Source organism: Mus pahari, chromosome 1 (assembly GCF_900095145.1).
Source record: "Mus pahari chromosome 1, PAHARI_EIJ_v1.1, whole genome shotgun sequence".
Taxonomy (NCBI): Eukaryota; Metazoa; Chordata; class Mammalia; order Rodentia; family Muridae; genus Mus; species Mus pahari.
Window position 1 is genome coordinate 156,294,142 of NC_034590.1, and position 15,673 is coordinate 156,309,814.

General features: G+C 40.0%; 1 protein-coding gene across 4 annotated transcripts in view; it reads left to right on the top strand.

Moving 5' to 3' along the window:
• Positions 1 to 2,243: 2,243 nt before the first annotated feature.
• Slf2 (SMC5-SMC6 complex localization factor 2) overlaps positions 2,244 to 15,673 on the top strand; it is a 53,222-nt gene continuing 39,792 nt past the window's right edge. For 2 of the 4 annotated variants that reach the window (XM_021198606.2, XM_029538115.1), the window contains exons 1-6: positions 2,244 to 2,555; positions 5,169 to 5,212; positions 5,983 to 6,719; positions 9,115 to 9,169; positions 12,067 to 13,034; positions 14,059 to 14,129. In XM_021198606.2, coding sequence (XP_021054265.1) covers positions 2,416 to 2,555; positions 5,169 to 5,212; positions 5,983 to 6,719; positions 9,115 to 9,169; positions 12,067 to 13,034; positions 14,059 to 14,129 — 2,015 coding nt within the window. In that variant the 5' untranslated portion in view covers positions 2,244 to 2,415. The other 2 variants (XM_029538123.1, XM_029538119.1) reach the window with 2 other exon arrangements.

The following is a 15,673-nucleotide window of genomic DNA, read 5'->3' on the forward strand; positions in this document are numbered from 1 at the left end:
AGGGGCCTCTCTTCCCACTGATGGCCGATTAGGCCATCTTCTGCTACATATGCAGCTAGAGACACGAGCTCAGGGGGTACTGGTTAGTTCATATTGTTCCACCTACAGGGTTGCAGCCCCCTACAACTCCAGATTAAAAGTTTTGTGGCTAGGACCGTTTGGGAGTTCCTAATGTAGAAATATCCAACACAAAGTACTAAGTCATCGAAGGGACAGGAAAGAATCCGCACTAAAAGGCATAAACATATGCATGGCATTAGTCAACATATTTTTGTCACTTACTGTGTTCTTTTCAAATGTAAGGACTAAAAGCAGTATAGTAAATTCTCAGTTACAAGATGCCCTGGGTTTGAGTGTTTCTTTTCTCACATTGTTACTACCTGGTATAAAGCTGCGAGCTCTGGAGGGACCTGTGGTTACTCTGTACCTCCTACCTGCTAGCCTATTGGTCATTTTATTCTCATTAATTCTTCCTCTTGAGGGATACCAGGAAAGAGAAAAGGGGTGAATTTCAGGTCAGTCTAGTGGGCTTAGCAACAGAAGCAATTCAATCTCAGTACAATAAATTTGGAAGACCTGTTCAATTTTTTTTTTTTTTTTTTTTTTTTTGGTGTCATTTAGGAATTTGCTCTAGCCAACTGAGGGAACATTCCTCCATTCCTCTCGGTTAGAGCCTGGACATTTTTGAGATTGATAGGATTTTTTTTTTTTTTTTTTTTTTTTTGTCCCTAGATTTTATTTAGTTCCTTTGAGACAGGATCTTGCTACATAGTCAAGGCTGGACTTAATATCTATTTCTTTCTCTCTTTAAACAGATATGTCTTTTATTACATTCATTTCATGTGTGTATATGCTGATAGACGTCATAGGATAACTCATTGAACTGAATCATTTCTCTCCTTCTGCCATGTGGTCCTGGGTCATGAAAGCAAGTTCCTTTATACCCTGAACTATCTGCACAGCCACCTTCCATCTCAGTCTCCCAAGTGCTAGGATTACAGGCCTTCCCGAAAAAAGCTGGCCTGTTACTGCAAGAAATCTGAAGACCAAAGGAAAGAGAATCATGTATTTGTACCAATTACATGAGAAAATCTAAACCTGTTTACATTGGTGAGTTTTATTACTTAAAATTACCCAGAGAAGATGGAGCACACCTTTAATCCCAGCATTTGGGAGGCAGAGATGGGCCAGTTTTCTGAGTTCAAGTCCAGCCTGGTCTACAGAATCAGTTCCAGGACAGCCAGGGCTATACAGAGAAACCCTAGCAGAAAGGGGGGAGGTGCGAGGAAAATTACCCAGAGAAGTAATTATACCCATTCTATACACATGGGAAGTAAGGTTTTTTTAAATTACTCTGACCAGCTCCTCGGTCTACAAAAACACCCAGCTGGAGAGATGGCTCAGTGGTTAAGAGTACCAGCTGCTCTTCCAGAGGTCCTGAGTTCAATTCCCACCAACCCCAAGGTAGCTCACAACCTCATGCTCTATTGTCATGCAGCCAGACATGCAAATTGAGCATTGCATGCATAAATAAAAACTTAAAGAAACCCAACCTAACAACCTTCAAAGCACAAGTCCTTTACTGAAAAGGAGTCTATTTGCAGCGACTTCATGGGAAACCCACTACAGACAAAACGCTTTGACAGAATAAAAATGTCTAATTAAATGACTGAATGCTCCCCCACCACCTCCCTTACAAAAACAAAAAACAAAAAAAAACAAAAGACGGAACAACTATATCACAGTATAGAAGATCTCTCACGGAAAGGTCAAATCACATTGTAAGAGAAGGAGCAGAAAGGAAATGCTGACAGCATTATGGCCTAAGATGCTAAAGTGACTATGAAATATTAGCGCAGCTGTGTACTTCTGTAGCACAATCGTCATAAATGTTGGCCATCTTCACTGCAGACAGCTGCAAGCTCGGGTTTACTCCTGCAAACCTCACCCCTGGCCCTCGATCTGGCGGCTGTCGCCAGCTGTCGTAGCACCCGCCACTGCCTCTTCTTTCCCACTCCCACGCACCGGCCTTGGCCGCCGCGGCCCCGACGAGGAGGCGCGCGCCCCAGGCGCACGTGACGGGCCCGGGGAGGGCAGTTTTCAATCTCCCCTCCCCCTTCCAAAAAACCCGCCCTCCCCCGTCAGGCCGAGGCTTTCTATTGCGCTACCACCAGAGTGACCCCCAGGTCAGCCAATCGGGACGCGGCACCTCAAGTAAGGCCCGCCCCCTGATGGTCCTCAGGTTCCTTCCCGCTCACACCGGAGTCACTTCCGAAGAGAGAACCGCCATGAAGAGAGTAGGGGGTGCCGCCCACCTCTGCACCGACAGCCTCCCCGAGTCCCAGCAGCAAGACGGCAACCACGCACCCAGCTTCTCCAGCCACAGCTCATGCCGCCGTCGCCAGCGGCGCCGACATGACAAGGCGCTGCATGCCCGCTAGGCCAGGTTTCCCCTCATCCCCAGCCCCGGGGTCGTCGCCCCCGCGCTGCCATCTGAGACCCGGTAGTACCGCCCCTGCTGCAGCGGGAAAAAGAACAGAGAGTCCTGGGGACAGGTACCGTGCAGAGGGCTTGAGAAGGGGCCGGGTCGCGGGGGCACGGGTTTAAGGGAGGACTACAGACGGCTGCTCTTCAGTTCCCGCCATCCTCAGCGAGCTCAGGCCTTGATGTTCTGGGGCCTGCGAGCCCTTGCCCCGCCCCCGCGCGGGGGCTTCTGGGAGTTGAAGTCTCCTTTTCTGTAGTCGAGGTGTTGCTTTTGGTCTAGTGACCACCAGCCTAAATGGCTGCGGAGAGCCCGCTTTAGGTAGAAGGTTGGTTTTCTCCTTTTCGAGCGCTTGCCCTGGGGCCCTCCCTTCTCGAAGCCTCTATTTAGATCGTTCTGATCCTGGTGGTTTCTTGAGTTTAATTATGTAAGATGTGATAAGGAAAACCCACGAATTACTAAATAGTACTGTGTACACGACCATTCATACTAAAAACATTTTTGGAATGCTCCTATTTCCTTTTTTCTTTCTTTCTTTCTTTTTTATATGGTAAAGATTTTCTGGGAGCTATGTAATGATGGAGAATTTCATCAAATGATATCCTCTGACAATAAAACATTCAAATTATCTACGAATTTGGTGCTGTCTTTTTTTTTTTTTTTTAAATTTTAAGAAGTGGTAATAGACGTTTAAGTTTATGCTTTAATAGTGTAGCACAGACTCACAATCCTTTAATCTTAATTCTGAAAGAAAGCTGTGAAAAACAACTGTTTTCATTAAGTTTCCTACCACAGCCTTCTTGGCAGCCACGCCAGGTTGACCAAAGCTAATATAAGGTTTGTGGGTGGTACTGAGTGTGAGTGTTGATAAGCTTTGCTGGAGAAATAGTAATATTTTGGCTACAGGTTGCAGCACCAGATCCTGCTGGGGGCTGTACATAATACATTCAAGTGATTTTCCCCTCCAAAATCCAATAAATTGAGAATTCTAACACCTTTGGTTCCAGCACTTTCAGATAAAGGTTTGTGAAACTGTCATTTTTTTAACCAGTTATACATAAGTAATGGATATTTCTGTGTGCTTGAATTATTTTTACCTCTACAGAGTTCATTTATAGTTTCATGGTTTACCGAAAGCCATTTTTTCTTTCAGATGTATTGAAGAGTTGTATTAGATTTGATACTTTAGGGAAGGGTATGGTGTTAATTTTTAGTAAAACGAGATAAGTATATCTTGGTTTTAATTTGCTGCTTCTGGGTTCTTTTGTACCTCTCCACTACCAGTAATAGGGACATCATGTGTCTTCCCTAGCATTTCTTCCTTTACTCAGTGGTAGAGTTAATTTACCTAATGTAATTGACTTTCTGTAAATAAATGCATGTATTCTCCCATAACCTGTCACTCACATTTCTCATCATCATTTAGGTTCTCTCAACATAGTGGTGTCTAGGTAAACCAGGAAAGATGCTCCCTGCTCTTCTAATGTGACCAGTAAAATGTACAGTAGAGAAGGAGATCAGCCTTGGGTTTGGATTGCTCAGGCTGCTGTCTGAGTGCTGGCTCTGTGGAGGAGCGTTCAGAGACACTGCTTATTGGCTCTCTTTCAAACATGCATGAACGGATCAGAGTATAGGTTCTGGTAATAACTGTATGCCCATGTTAGTGTGCAGTAACCCGTACATATTATGAAAGCTGTTTGGTTTGGTTTTTTTTTTTTTACTTGTTAACTGTCCGATTTCCTTTTTATTTTACTTAGGTAGTATGTTGCTTTTGTAAAAGTATCTTAAGTTTGGTTTTTTAAAGTATTTTACTTATTTTTTATGTGAATGAGTGGTTTTGGCTGTATGTATATCTGCACCATGTGTGTGCCTAGTGCGAGGAGACCAGAAGATGGCATCACATAACCCTGGAACTGGAGTTAGTCATTTGTGAATAGCCATGTGGGTGTGGGGAACCCTGGCTTCTTTGCAAGAGCAGCAAGTATTCTTAACCAGGAAGCCATCTCTTCACCCCTTGAATCTTTGCTTGTTTTTGTAGGTTTTGTTTGTTTTGATTTGTTTTTCAAGACAAGGTCTCATTGTGTAGCCCTTACCAGGCCTAGAATTCACTCCTTAGACCAGACTGGTCTCAGATTTACATAGCTATATCTGCCTTGTCTCCTGAGTGCTGGAATTAAAAAGTGTGTGCTACTGCTCCTGGCTAATCTTAAGGAATCTTAGATCTTTAAAAAGAAAATTTGAAACACAAGTTGTGGCTCATCCTAGTTTTTGCTGTTAGTTTAGGATCTTATAAAACATAAGAGATCAGTATAAGAGTCATGACTGATCGATCCTTTTTGCCTTTGCCTTGCATGTTCCTTTTCAGATCAACCTAATTGTTTATTTTCCTATCTGCTGTTCTACTCATGTTGCAAATCTCTGTTAGACAGGTCTATGATCTCTATTATTTATCAGGTTTCTGTTTAAGTCTCAATTGTGTTTATAAACTTAGCAAAAAATGGCTCTATTTTTAATTTTTTTTTGTGGTCTAGCAAACTATGATTGGCATTTTCAGAACTTGATTAGTTAAATCAGAAAGTGGAATTCAGCCTGTATTATATAAATCTAACACTCACTACTTAATCTAAAATATTGAGGTTTTAATACTTGGTTTTGTGATGTCATATTAGTTGTGCTTTTATTTCAGGAAGCAATCAATCATAGATTTCTTCAAGCCAGCTTCAAAACAAGGTATGCATGTTAATGTATTTTTGATGGGTTGTTTTAGAAGTGAAGAACCTCCAAACTTTTGATTATACTGTTCAGAATTAAGAAATGTTTGTTATAATGAAAATGTGGTAAACAGTAAACCATCTCTTCTATATTTTTTTTAAGATTTACTTTATGTATATGAGTACACACTGTAGCTGTACATATGGTTGTGAACCTTCATCTGATTGTTGGGAATTGAATTTAGGACCTCCCACACCAGTCAACCCCACTCACTCAGTCCCTGCTTGCTTTGGCCCAAAGATTTATTTATTATTATAAATAAGTACACTGTAGCTGTCTTCAGATGCACCAGAAGAGGGCGTCAGATCACATTACCGGTGGTTGTGAGCCACCATGTGGTTGTTGGAATTTGAACTCAGGACCTTCAGAAGAGCAGTCAGTGCTCTTACCCACTCAGCCATCTCATCAGCCCTCTACATTCTTAACATTAAAAAAATTCCAGCTTATAGTGCTTATATTATTTGTATTTGCTAGTAAAATAGCTCACAAATAAAGCCATAGTGAGCTTAGTTGATGTAGCAGAAAGGATTCATGAAACTTCATAAAAGATAAACATATTTCTTAATTTCTCTCTTTTCCCCCAAAATATATTTTATCACCACATATTAATTGGCTTGAATTTTTTAGAAGCTTCAGTACAGTTAATAGCTAATAAAAACATTAATAGACACATCGGTTTATTTTTAATAATGTGTGATTTATGTGTGTTTTAATTGTGGCTGTTTTAGACAAACATATGTTGGATTCTCCTCAAAAATCAAACATCAAATACAGAGGAAATGGATTATCCATCACTGGGACAGAGCAATTTGAAAGGAAATTATCTTCACCAAAAAAACCTAAACCTAAGAGAATGTCATCAGAAGAAAGTCCTATTTTAGAGGCTTTCATGAAAGGTGGGAAAGAGCACCACAAAGATCATGGTGTCCATGAGTCACGGCGGCCTTGTATGTCTCTAAGCACCAAATATTTACCCAAAGGAGCGGGCATCTACGCGCCTTCCTCTTATCGACTGCCCAAAGAGATGAAGGCACGGAAGAAAAAACACCAGTCTCCTGAGAGAAGGAAGTCACTGTTCATTCATGAAAGTAACAGGGAGAAGAATGACAGAGATCGAGGCAAGAACAGTGAAGACTCCAGAAAACAGGCCCCAGCCACAGAAGGTGACATCTTCAAGAACAGCTCCAGAAGTATTAGTAGCAGAAGCAGCCTATCCAGGCACCATCCAGGAGAAAGCCCACTGGGGGCTAGGTTCCAGTTGTCATTAGCTTCTTATTGCCGAGCACGAGAACAGAAGAAGTTGAGAAAGGAACAAATGGAACAGAGAATCAACTCAGAAAATTCTTTCTCAGAAACAAGCAACCTTTCCTTAACGTCCTCTGGTGTAGAGAAAAAATGTAAGCCAAGGCATGAGCACAGCAAACCCAATGAGGCTGTACCTGGGAAGAGTAATGGCTCAAGTCTGGTATGTACAGTGATTTCTGAGGTAGCTGGTCCTGCGCTCCCATGCTTAGACCTAAGTCTAGAGATGCTTACTAATCTATAGCATAGTTAAGCACAGCTTGGGCTGATGCTGGTTTCATTAGGTTATCTCTACTCTTCATTGAATTCTGTAAGTTTGTTTTATTTATTTTTTATTTATTTTGGTTTTTTCGAGATAGGGTTTCTCTGTGTAGCCCTTGTTTTTCTGGATCTTCCTTCATGGACCAGACTGGCTTTAAATTCTCAGAGCTCCACCTGCCTCTACTCCTGAGTGCTGAGATTAAAGCCTTACACCACCTCTGCCCAGCTAAATTCATTCTTAACCCTAATTTTTACAGAACAGGGTCAAAGATCTTTTTTTTAACAATTTTTTTAATGGTTCCTCTTCATTTTTTATGTGCATTGGTGTTTTGCCTGCATGTATGTCTGTGTGAGGGTGTCAGATACCCTGGAACTGGAATTACAGATAGTTGTAAATGCCATGTGGGTGCTAGGAATTGAACCCAGGTCCTCTGAGCTATCTCTCCAGTCCTACAAAGATCTTTTCTAATGAAACATTAGAAAAGAATTATACATTCTCTCAGGCAGGTATTGTAATTTTTTTTAAAGATTTGCCAAACGGAGGTACTTAAGGAATGGCAAATAACAGAAGAGTAGGGAACAACTTAAGAGTAGTGCTTCTCAAAATGTCCTCAGGGCAGCAGCAGCAATGGCCCTTGGGAATTTGTCTGAAATGCACTCTCTGTCCCAGAAAGAAGCAGTGGGGTCAGAGCACAGCAGTCTGCAGTTAAAAGCCTCCAGATAATTGCCCTCTGAAAGTTCAGGAACCACTGTTTCAGATTATATGTAAATCTTCGATTTATTTACTTTATTTGAACCTATATGTGGGGGCCAAAAGAAGCCGCCAGAGCCCCTGGAGTTAGGGCTACAGGTGGTTGTGAGCTGTGCTATATGTATGCTAAGAATCAATCTCAAGTTTTACAAGAGCACAGTAACTCTTAACTGATGAACTATTTCTCCAGCCTCATATATAAAGAAATCTTAGATCATTGATTAGGTATGGGTCTTAGAAACATACCTGGTGACTTAGAAAACTATACATATCTTTTAGTCCTGTCATATTTTTCTTTTGAGAATTCAGAATCAGACTAGCATTAAAGCTTTTCTTCCCAAGAACGTCAAGTTATTAATTTCAAATTGTATCTACATAAAGAACAAATAACATCAGATATAAAAAAGTGCATACTTTTAATACTAGCACTTGAGAGGCTAAGGTAAAGGGTTATGAGTTAGAGACTATCCTGGCCTACATAGCCTACTCCTGTCTCAAAAACAAAAAGCTCAAAGCTGGCAGTGCACCTACCTGGTTGAGCACTTGCCAAGCATTGAGAAGCCTGGGTCGAGTGCCCAGCACTGCAGAGAAGTGCTATGTTGACTAAGTTACTATGAAAATTTCAAATCACGGAAACAAAAAATAAACTATAATGTTCTAGGTGTAAATAAAAAGAAATCTCAGCATTGTCTATTACTAGAAGGTATTTGTGAATCTAGAGGCCTGTTTGTAATAAAACTGTACCTTCTGAGGTTACTGATAATAGATGCAATATTTGGTCCATATAGCAATAGTCTTCCATTGTATTAAAGTTTTTTTTTGTTTTTTTGTTTGTTTGTTTGTTTTTTGTTTGTTTGTTTGTTTTTTGGATTTTCAAGACAGGGTTTCTCTGTATAGCCCAGGCTGTCCTGAAACTCACTTTGTAGACCAGGCTGGCCTCGAACTCAGAAATCCGCCTGCCTCTGCCTCCCGAGTGCTGGGATTAAAGGCATGCGCCACCACATCCGGCTTGTATTAAAGTTTTTAAAGATTAATTTATTTATTTTATGTGAGTATACTGTTGCTGTCTTCAGACACACCAGAAGAGGGCATCAGATCCCATTACAGATGTTTGTGAGCTACCCTGTGGTTGCTGGGAATTGAACTTAGGACCTCTGGAAAAGCAGTCGGTGCTTTTAACTGCTGAGCCATCTCTCCAGCCCTGTTGTATTAATTTTTGAGTTATAAATCATTGTTAGCTTATGAAACATGGACTTGATTTTCTTCTTTTTTTTTTTTCTTTTTAATATGATACAGATGGCCCCATGAGTGAGTGGGTGTACACATTTGGGCCTTGTGTATCTGGACAAGCACTCTACCCTTGAGTTATATCTCCAGCCCATACTCTTCATTTTAAGATCTTTATAGAGTTGGGTTTTTTTGGTTTTGTTTTTTTTAAAGCTACCTCTGAATATAAGTGCTTGCTTTATTTGTCTAGAAGTCTGTTCACATGTAAGTCATATTCTTTACTTCTCAAAATTCCATTTTCTTCTCCTTTTCCTCATAGGAAAATGGACATCTCTCAAGAAAAAGATCATCTTCAGACTCGTGGGAACTTTCAGGTAGGTAGCATTAGACTTAAACATAGAATTCCTAAGTGAGTTCATATCTTTTTTATACCAATTTGTTGTTTGTTTGTTTAGTTTTGGTTTGGTTTTGGTTTCTCTGTAGAGCCCTGGCTGTCCTGGAACTCTGTAGACCAGGCTGGCCTTGAACTCAGAAATCTGCCTGATTCTGCCTCCCGAGTGCTGGGATTAAAGGCAGGTGCCACCACTGCCCGGCCCATACCAGTTTTTTAAAATAAATTTCAAATATTCAGTTCCCTTCCTAGAAGTAAATGTCTCAAATAGTTAAGAGTTTGATAAAATTACATCCCAAAAGAATAATATTCAGAGCTAGATATGGTGACACATCTGTAATCTCAAGTACTTGAGAAGCTGAGACAGGAGGCTCTAGAGATTGAAGTCAACCTGAACTACATAGAATAATACCTGACCTCAAAAAAATAAATGCTTGAATTTATTCTGCATAATTAATCTGTTTTCTTGACTTCTCTCTGCCTTCTTCAGGAGTTCCTAACAGTGTTTTAATAGTATATTCCTTACACTGACATTGTTTCATTTCTGAATCTTGGTCTCCATCAAGAAATGTAATCTTGATGTTAGGCATGATGGCACAAATCTATGATCCTAACACTCAGCAGTCTGAGGGAAGAAGATTGCAAGTTTGGGGCTTGCTTGGGCTACAGTGGGATGCTGTCCTAGAACAGATGCAGAAGCTTGTATTCTTGCTGTACTGTTAAAGATGCTTTGTATTAAGTTAAAACAAGATCCAAATATTCCAAATACAAAAGTGCTTTTATAATATTACATCTCAAGGACATCTACAAGGTTTAGTTGATACTTTACACAAATAGCTGTTAGCTCAGGAAATCTTTTGTTTGTTTTTTGTTGTTGGTTTTTTTTGTTTTGTTTGTTTGTTTGTTTGTTTGTTTTTTGGAGACAGGGTCTCTATAGCCCTGGCTGTCCAGGTGGCCTCAAACTCAACAAAATACATCTGCCTCTGCTTGTCTTCTCAATACTGGGATTAAAGGCATGCACAACTACAATCAGCTAACTCATTTCTTTTTTTGTTTTTTTTGTTTGTTTGTTTGTTTGTTTGTTTGTTTTTGTTTTTCGAGACAGGGTTTCTCTGTATAGCCCTGGCTGTCCTGGAACTTACTTTGTAGGCCAGGCTGGCCTCGAACTCAGAAATCCGCCTGCCTCTGCCTCCCAAGTGCTGGGACTAAAGGCGAGTGCCACCACGCCCGGCAGCTAACTCATTTCTTTAAGGTATCTTTTCTTAATCGAAAAATAGAACATTAAACTCTGAACACTGCAAGTGAGCCTAGGAGAGCCTGGTTTATTGTTGTTCAGGAGTCTGGGAACACAGTTCATATGTTAAATCTCTCTTGCCCACAGAGGGATCTGAAGCAACTTGAGGTGTCAACTATGGATAAAAAGATTTAAAATAGGCATCCAGAATTAAAATATTAAAAATTAACACTGCATAATTTTATTCCTGAGGAAATGAAAGGCTGAAAGCTGAAGTCTAAAATAATTGCATTGGTGAGGCCCGCCTCTGATAACTCTAGGGGAGAAATGCTTCTTTCCATCCTAGATTCAAGTGTTTGCTTGTAGTCTTCAGCATTCCTTGACTTGTAACTAACTATACCACTCAGTCACGTGGTATCTCATCCTGTAGTGCTGAAGGTTAGTACTTGAACATATTTGTGAAGACCCAGTTAGTTAACCCATCACAGCTGAAAACTAGAGACACATATAAGAATTAGTGGTAATCACTAGATGGAAATACTTGGGTAAGTCTACTTATTGATTTGGGGGTTTTATTTACTTATTTTTGGTTTTGTTTGTTTGTTTGGCTGAGGAGGAGGTATTGAGACTGTATTGTCCAACCTTCTTACCTACCCGCTTCTGGGCCAAGCTAGGCTTGTATTCATGATCCTCCTGCCTCAGACTCCTGACTACTGTGATTATAGTTATGCACCATCATGCGAGGTAGAATTTACTTATTTAGAGATTGGATCTCTCTATGTAGCTTTGGCTGTCCTGGAATTCTATGTAGACCAGGCTGGCTTTGAATTAAAAAGATCTCCATGCTTCTCTGCCAAATGCTTAGATTGAAGATGTGTTACCACCACCTAGCCCAATGAATTTTTTTTTTTTAATTACGTATTTTCTTCATTTGCATTTCAAATGCTATCCCAAAGGTCCACTATTCCATCCCCCCACCCTGCTCCCCAACCCACTCACTCCCGCTTCCTGGCCCTGGCATTCTCCTGTTACTGGGGCATATGATCTTCGTAAGACCAAGGGCCTCTCCTCCCAATGATGGCCACATAGGCCATCTTCTACTACATATGCAGCTAGAGACACGAGCTCAGGGGTTACTGGTTAGTTCATATTTTTGTTCTTCCTATAGGGTTGCAGACCCCTTCAGCTCCTTGGGTACTTTCTCTAGCTCCTCCATTGGGGGTCCTGTGTTCCATCCAATAGATGACTGTGAGATGAATTTATTTTTAAATAAGTTTTTTATCTGCCTTTTTATTCCTATATTTGCTTATCATCTAAATTCCTGATACCTATGGATGTAAAAGTATTTTATTTCTAGAACCAGGTATTCCAAAGTATAATGTCAGTGTCTAATGTTTTAGGGATTGATACCTCTGGTAAGATAGTAATCTAATAGACTAGCAATAAAAATGAGCATATGTCATTAGCTTTAAATTTCTTGAACATCACTGTTACTTGTATAAAACGACAGCATTAGTTCTTTTTCTTCATAGTGAGTAATCTCAGCCTGATCTTAGAATTTAACATTTCTTCAGAGTATTCTGTGAATATGCTTGACCCACACAGAAGAGTATGCTTCTCACTGATGTAACAAAAATTAATTTTAGGCTCTAAACAGAATAAATTCTCCGACAAAAGAAAAAGGAACTCTGTGGACTCAGACCTGAAAAGCACAAAAGAACCTATCATACCAAAAGCAAGAGAGTCCTTCCTAGAGAAGCGCCCAGACACATCCCATCAGAGAGAAAAGTTTATAAGACACATTGCACTGAAGACTCCTGGTGGTGTTCTGCGCTTGGAAGATATAGCCAAGGAACCTGAGGACGAAACAGATGGCTCTTCCGCAGGCTTGGCACCTTCAAATTCTGGCCACCATTCTTCCAGGAATAGTGACCAAGTTCACTCAGCAAGTACCAAAGAGACTAAAATACAGAAACCCCACTTACCTTTACCTCAGGAAAAATCTACAATTAAAAGAGCTAGCAACCTTCAGAAAAACAAACCGGCTGGCTCTGTGACATCAAAAGAGACAAAGCTACCTTTACTTTCCCATGTTCCAAGTGCTGTTTCCTCTCAAGTACCACTAAATGCTAAAAATTGCACTCTTCCAGTTCCTAAAAAAGATAAAGAGCGTTCCTCCTCAAAAGAACGTTCTGGGCATTCTACAGAATCCTCCAAACACAAGGAACACAAAGCAAAGACTATTAAGGCTGTTTCTAATGAATCTTCAGGGAAAAATTCTGAGGGATCTTTGCATTCAGAGTATGCCCCTCCAACAGCATCTCCCCCAGCTGCCTTGGAAGTCGTGCCAAGTGTCCCAAGCCCTGCAGCACCTTCAGATAAAGAGAGTTCAGGAAATTCCAATGCAGGTAGCAATGCACTGAAAAGGAAATTCAGGGGTGATTTTGATAGTGATGAAGAAAGTTTAGGTTACAACTTAGAGAGTGATGAGGAAGAGGAAACACTAAAATCACTGGAAGAAATAATGGCTCTGAACTTCAGTAAGACTCCTACAACTTCAGGAAAGCCTCCTGCGTTTTCCAAGGGGCTTAGATCCCAGTCGCCAGACTACATGGTAAGAAGTTCTATGATAACTTGTCTTCACTTGATGGGGGAAAGTTGGATTAATTAAAGAAGATAGATTGTTAACTTACTTTAAAATTCAGTGTTTACTACAGCTCACCGTTAGATTAACATGAGTGTGAATTCTTGTTTGGTAACTGAGTTCCCCATATCTTCAATTTTATTGTTAATCAGTGGTCTCCAAACTTTTTTGATCACATGTACTTTTTTATTAAAAGGAAACTTTTAAGCATGTACCCCAGTATATATATGTAATTTATATATTCTATACATGTACCACTATAATACTGTTACTTTTGAAATAAAGTATATACAGAAAATAGATTTAGAAAGAAAAAGAAAATTAAGTATTTCCTGTGGCAGTTACTTAGAAGTTACTATAGATTAAGTTCTACTGGAGTTTCTATAGACGTTCCATATAAATAGAAGTTCTATTATTTTCTTCCTGCACCCCAATGGATCACCTTGCACACCCCCTGCTTTGGAGACCACTGCTGTAAATGAAGGTAGAGTGTAGAAATGTTGTTAATTGTGGTGTGCAATTTTATTTATAAAGTGCTTCATTCTATCTTGGGAGTAAACTGTATTAATTTTAAGATTTCTGTAAAGTTTGGTGGGGAAGGTGTAATATGCCATAGTAAAACCTAATAATTAGTAGTAGTAATTAGAAGTAAGTAGAAGTCAATTAGAAGTAAATTGACTTCACTAAAATAGAATGCAGAAGCAAAGATAGGGTCACCACAGAGCCCTTGGGTGTTTCCACTCAGATCCTGAGGCTATCAGGGTTTTACAGGCAGTGTCCCTCCTCCTAATGGATACTGAGATCAAACTGCCTGCAGTATAGAATACTAGATTTAAAGCATGGTGATGAAACTTTTCCTTTAAGAAGGGTGTCATCCAGATCCAGGTTACTGACATAGAAAATAGTTGTTAGTACTCTCAACAACTTTAAAATATTCCAGATTTTCTACTAAGGTAAGTTATAAAGTATTTTTTAAACTTTCTTTTTGTTTTAGGAATATGCTCAGAGCGGAACTTACACAAATACCTTAGAGCGACTGGTAAAGGAGATGGAAGACACGCAGAGGTTGGTTAAATCATAATCTGTTTCATTTAACAAACTGCTTTGCTATGGGGTTGGCTTTAGTTTACCTTAGAATGGTACATTAGTATAGATAGGGTTCGTGATTTAGCTCTGTGGGAAAGTGATTGCCAAGCAAGTACAAAGCCGTGACTTCGGTTCCCAGTCCACTAAGAATCCCAAGAGAACTAGATATTAACATTCATTTTGTAGGAATACCATTATTCTAATTCTCTTGTCAACTCTTTTAGAAATAAGGTGTTGTTCTCTTGTTCAAGAGACATCAAAAGATACAGGTTTTTACAGTATGCTATATATAACATTCATTATTAATATAAACTCCTTTTTGCTTGTTATATCAGTATCTTACTGTATCATTGATGAAAAGCATGAGTAGAATTTATTTTCATTATATGTGTGCACGTACAGTGTATGCATGAGTGCTAGTGCATGTTTGCTGTAGCATGTATGTAAAGATCTGAGGACAGCTTTGGTCAGTCCTCACCTGTTGTGTTTGAGGCAGGCTCAAACTGCTGTGTATGCCAGCCTTAGCTGACCCATGAGCTTCATCAGGGAGTCACCTTTCTCTGCCTCTCATTTTCCTATGGGAGCACTGGAATTACAGACACTTGTGCTATGTATCCAGTGCCCCCCCCCCTTTTTTTTTTTTTAGAGAGATGGGATCTTGCTGTATCACTTTGTCTGGCCTCAAACTTACAGAATTCTGCCTGCCTCTGCCTACAGGGTTTTGGAACTAAGGGCACCAACACACCTGGTATATGCATGTGGCTTTATGTGGGTTCTGAGAATTCAAACTCAGGGCCTGATTCTGTGCAGTGAATACTTTATGCACTGAGCCATCACCATAGCCCTACATCTTATTCTCAGTAGTTCAGGTTGTATTAGCACACTGGCATTACCACCACCTAGCTCTAGAGTTCTTCATTTTTTTAAACTGATCTCCATGCCTATTCCCATTCTGCTCTGCCTCCTTGCCTTTGGCAAACCACCATTTGTATTTTTCTTCCTGTTCCTATGAAGTTGACTACTGTAGATATTCCATGTGAGATTATTTATTGGTTTCCTTATTATATCTAGAGCATTGTAATTAGCATATCTTCATTGTAGTGAAAGTTGGGTCAGAATTTTCTTCTTAAGGTTGACTGTTCATCTTGCATATATGCCACATTTTGTTCATTTATCCATTAGTGGCCACTTGGGCAGTGTCTACTTTTCAGCTGTTGTAGAAAAAAATGCTATGATGATTTGTGTATTTTTGAGTCTGGACCCACACCAGGACTTACTGAACTTGAGGTAATTGTTGGGGTTTGGGACAAATGCCATGCTGTCTTTTGCAGCAAGTGCAACATTGTACATTGCCATCTGCAGTGCATGAGGATTTCTTTTCTCCACATTTTTTCTAGCACTTGCTATTGATTTTGAAGTAATGTCTATTGAGAGCCTTTGCCAAGTTTGTTTTTGTTTTTGTTTTTTTGTTTTTGTTTTTGTTTTTTTGAGACAGGGTTTCTCTGTATAGCCCTGGCTGTCCT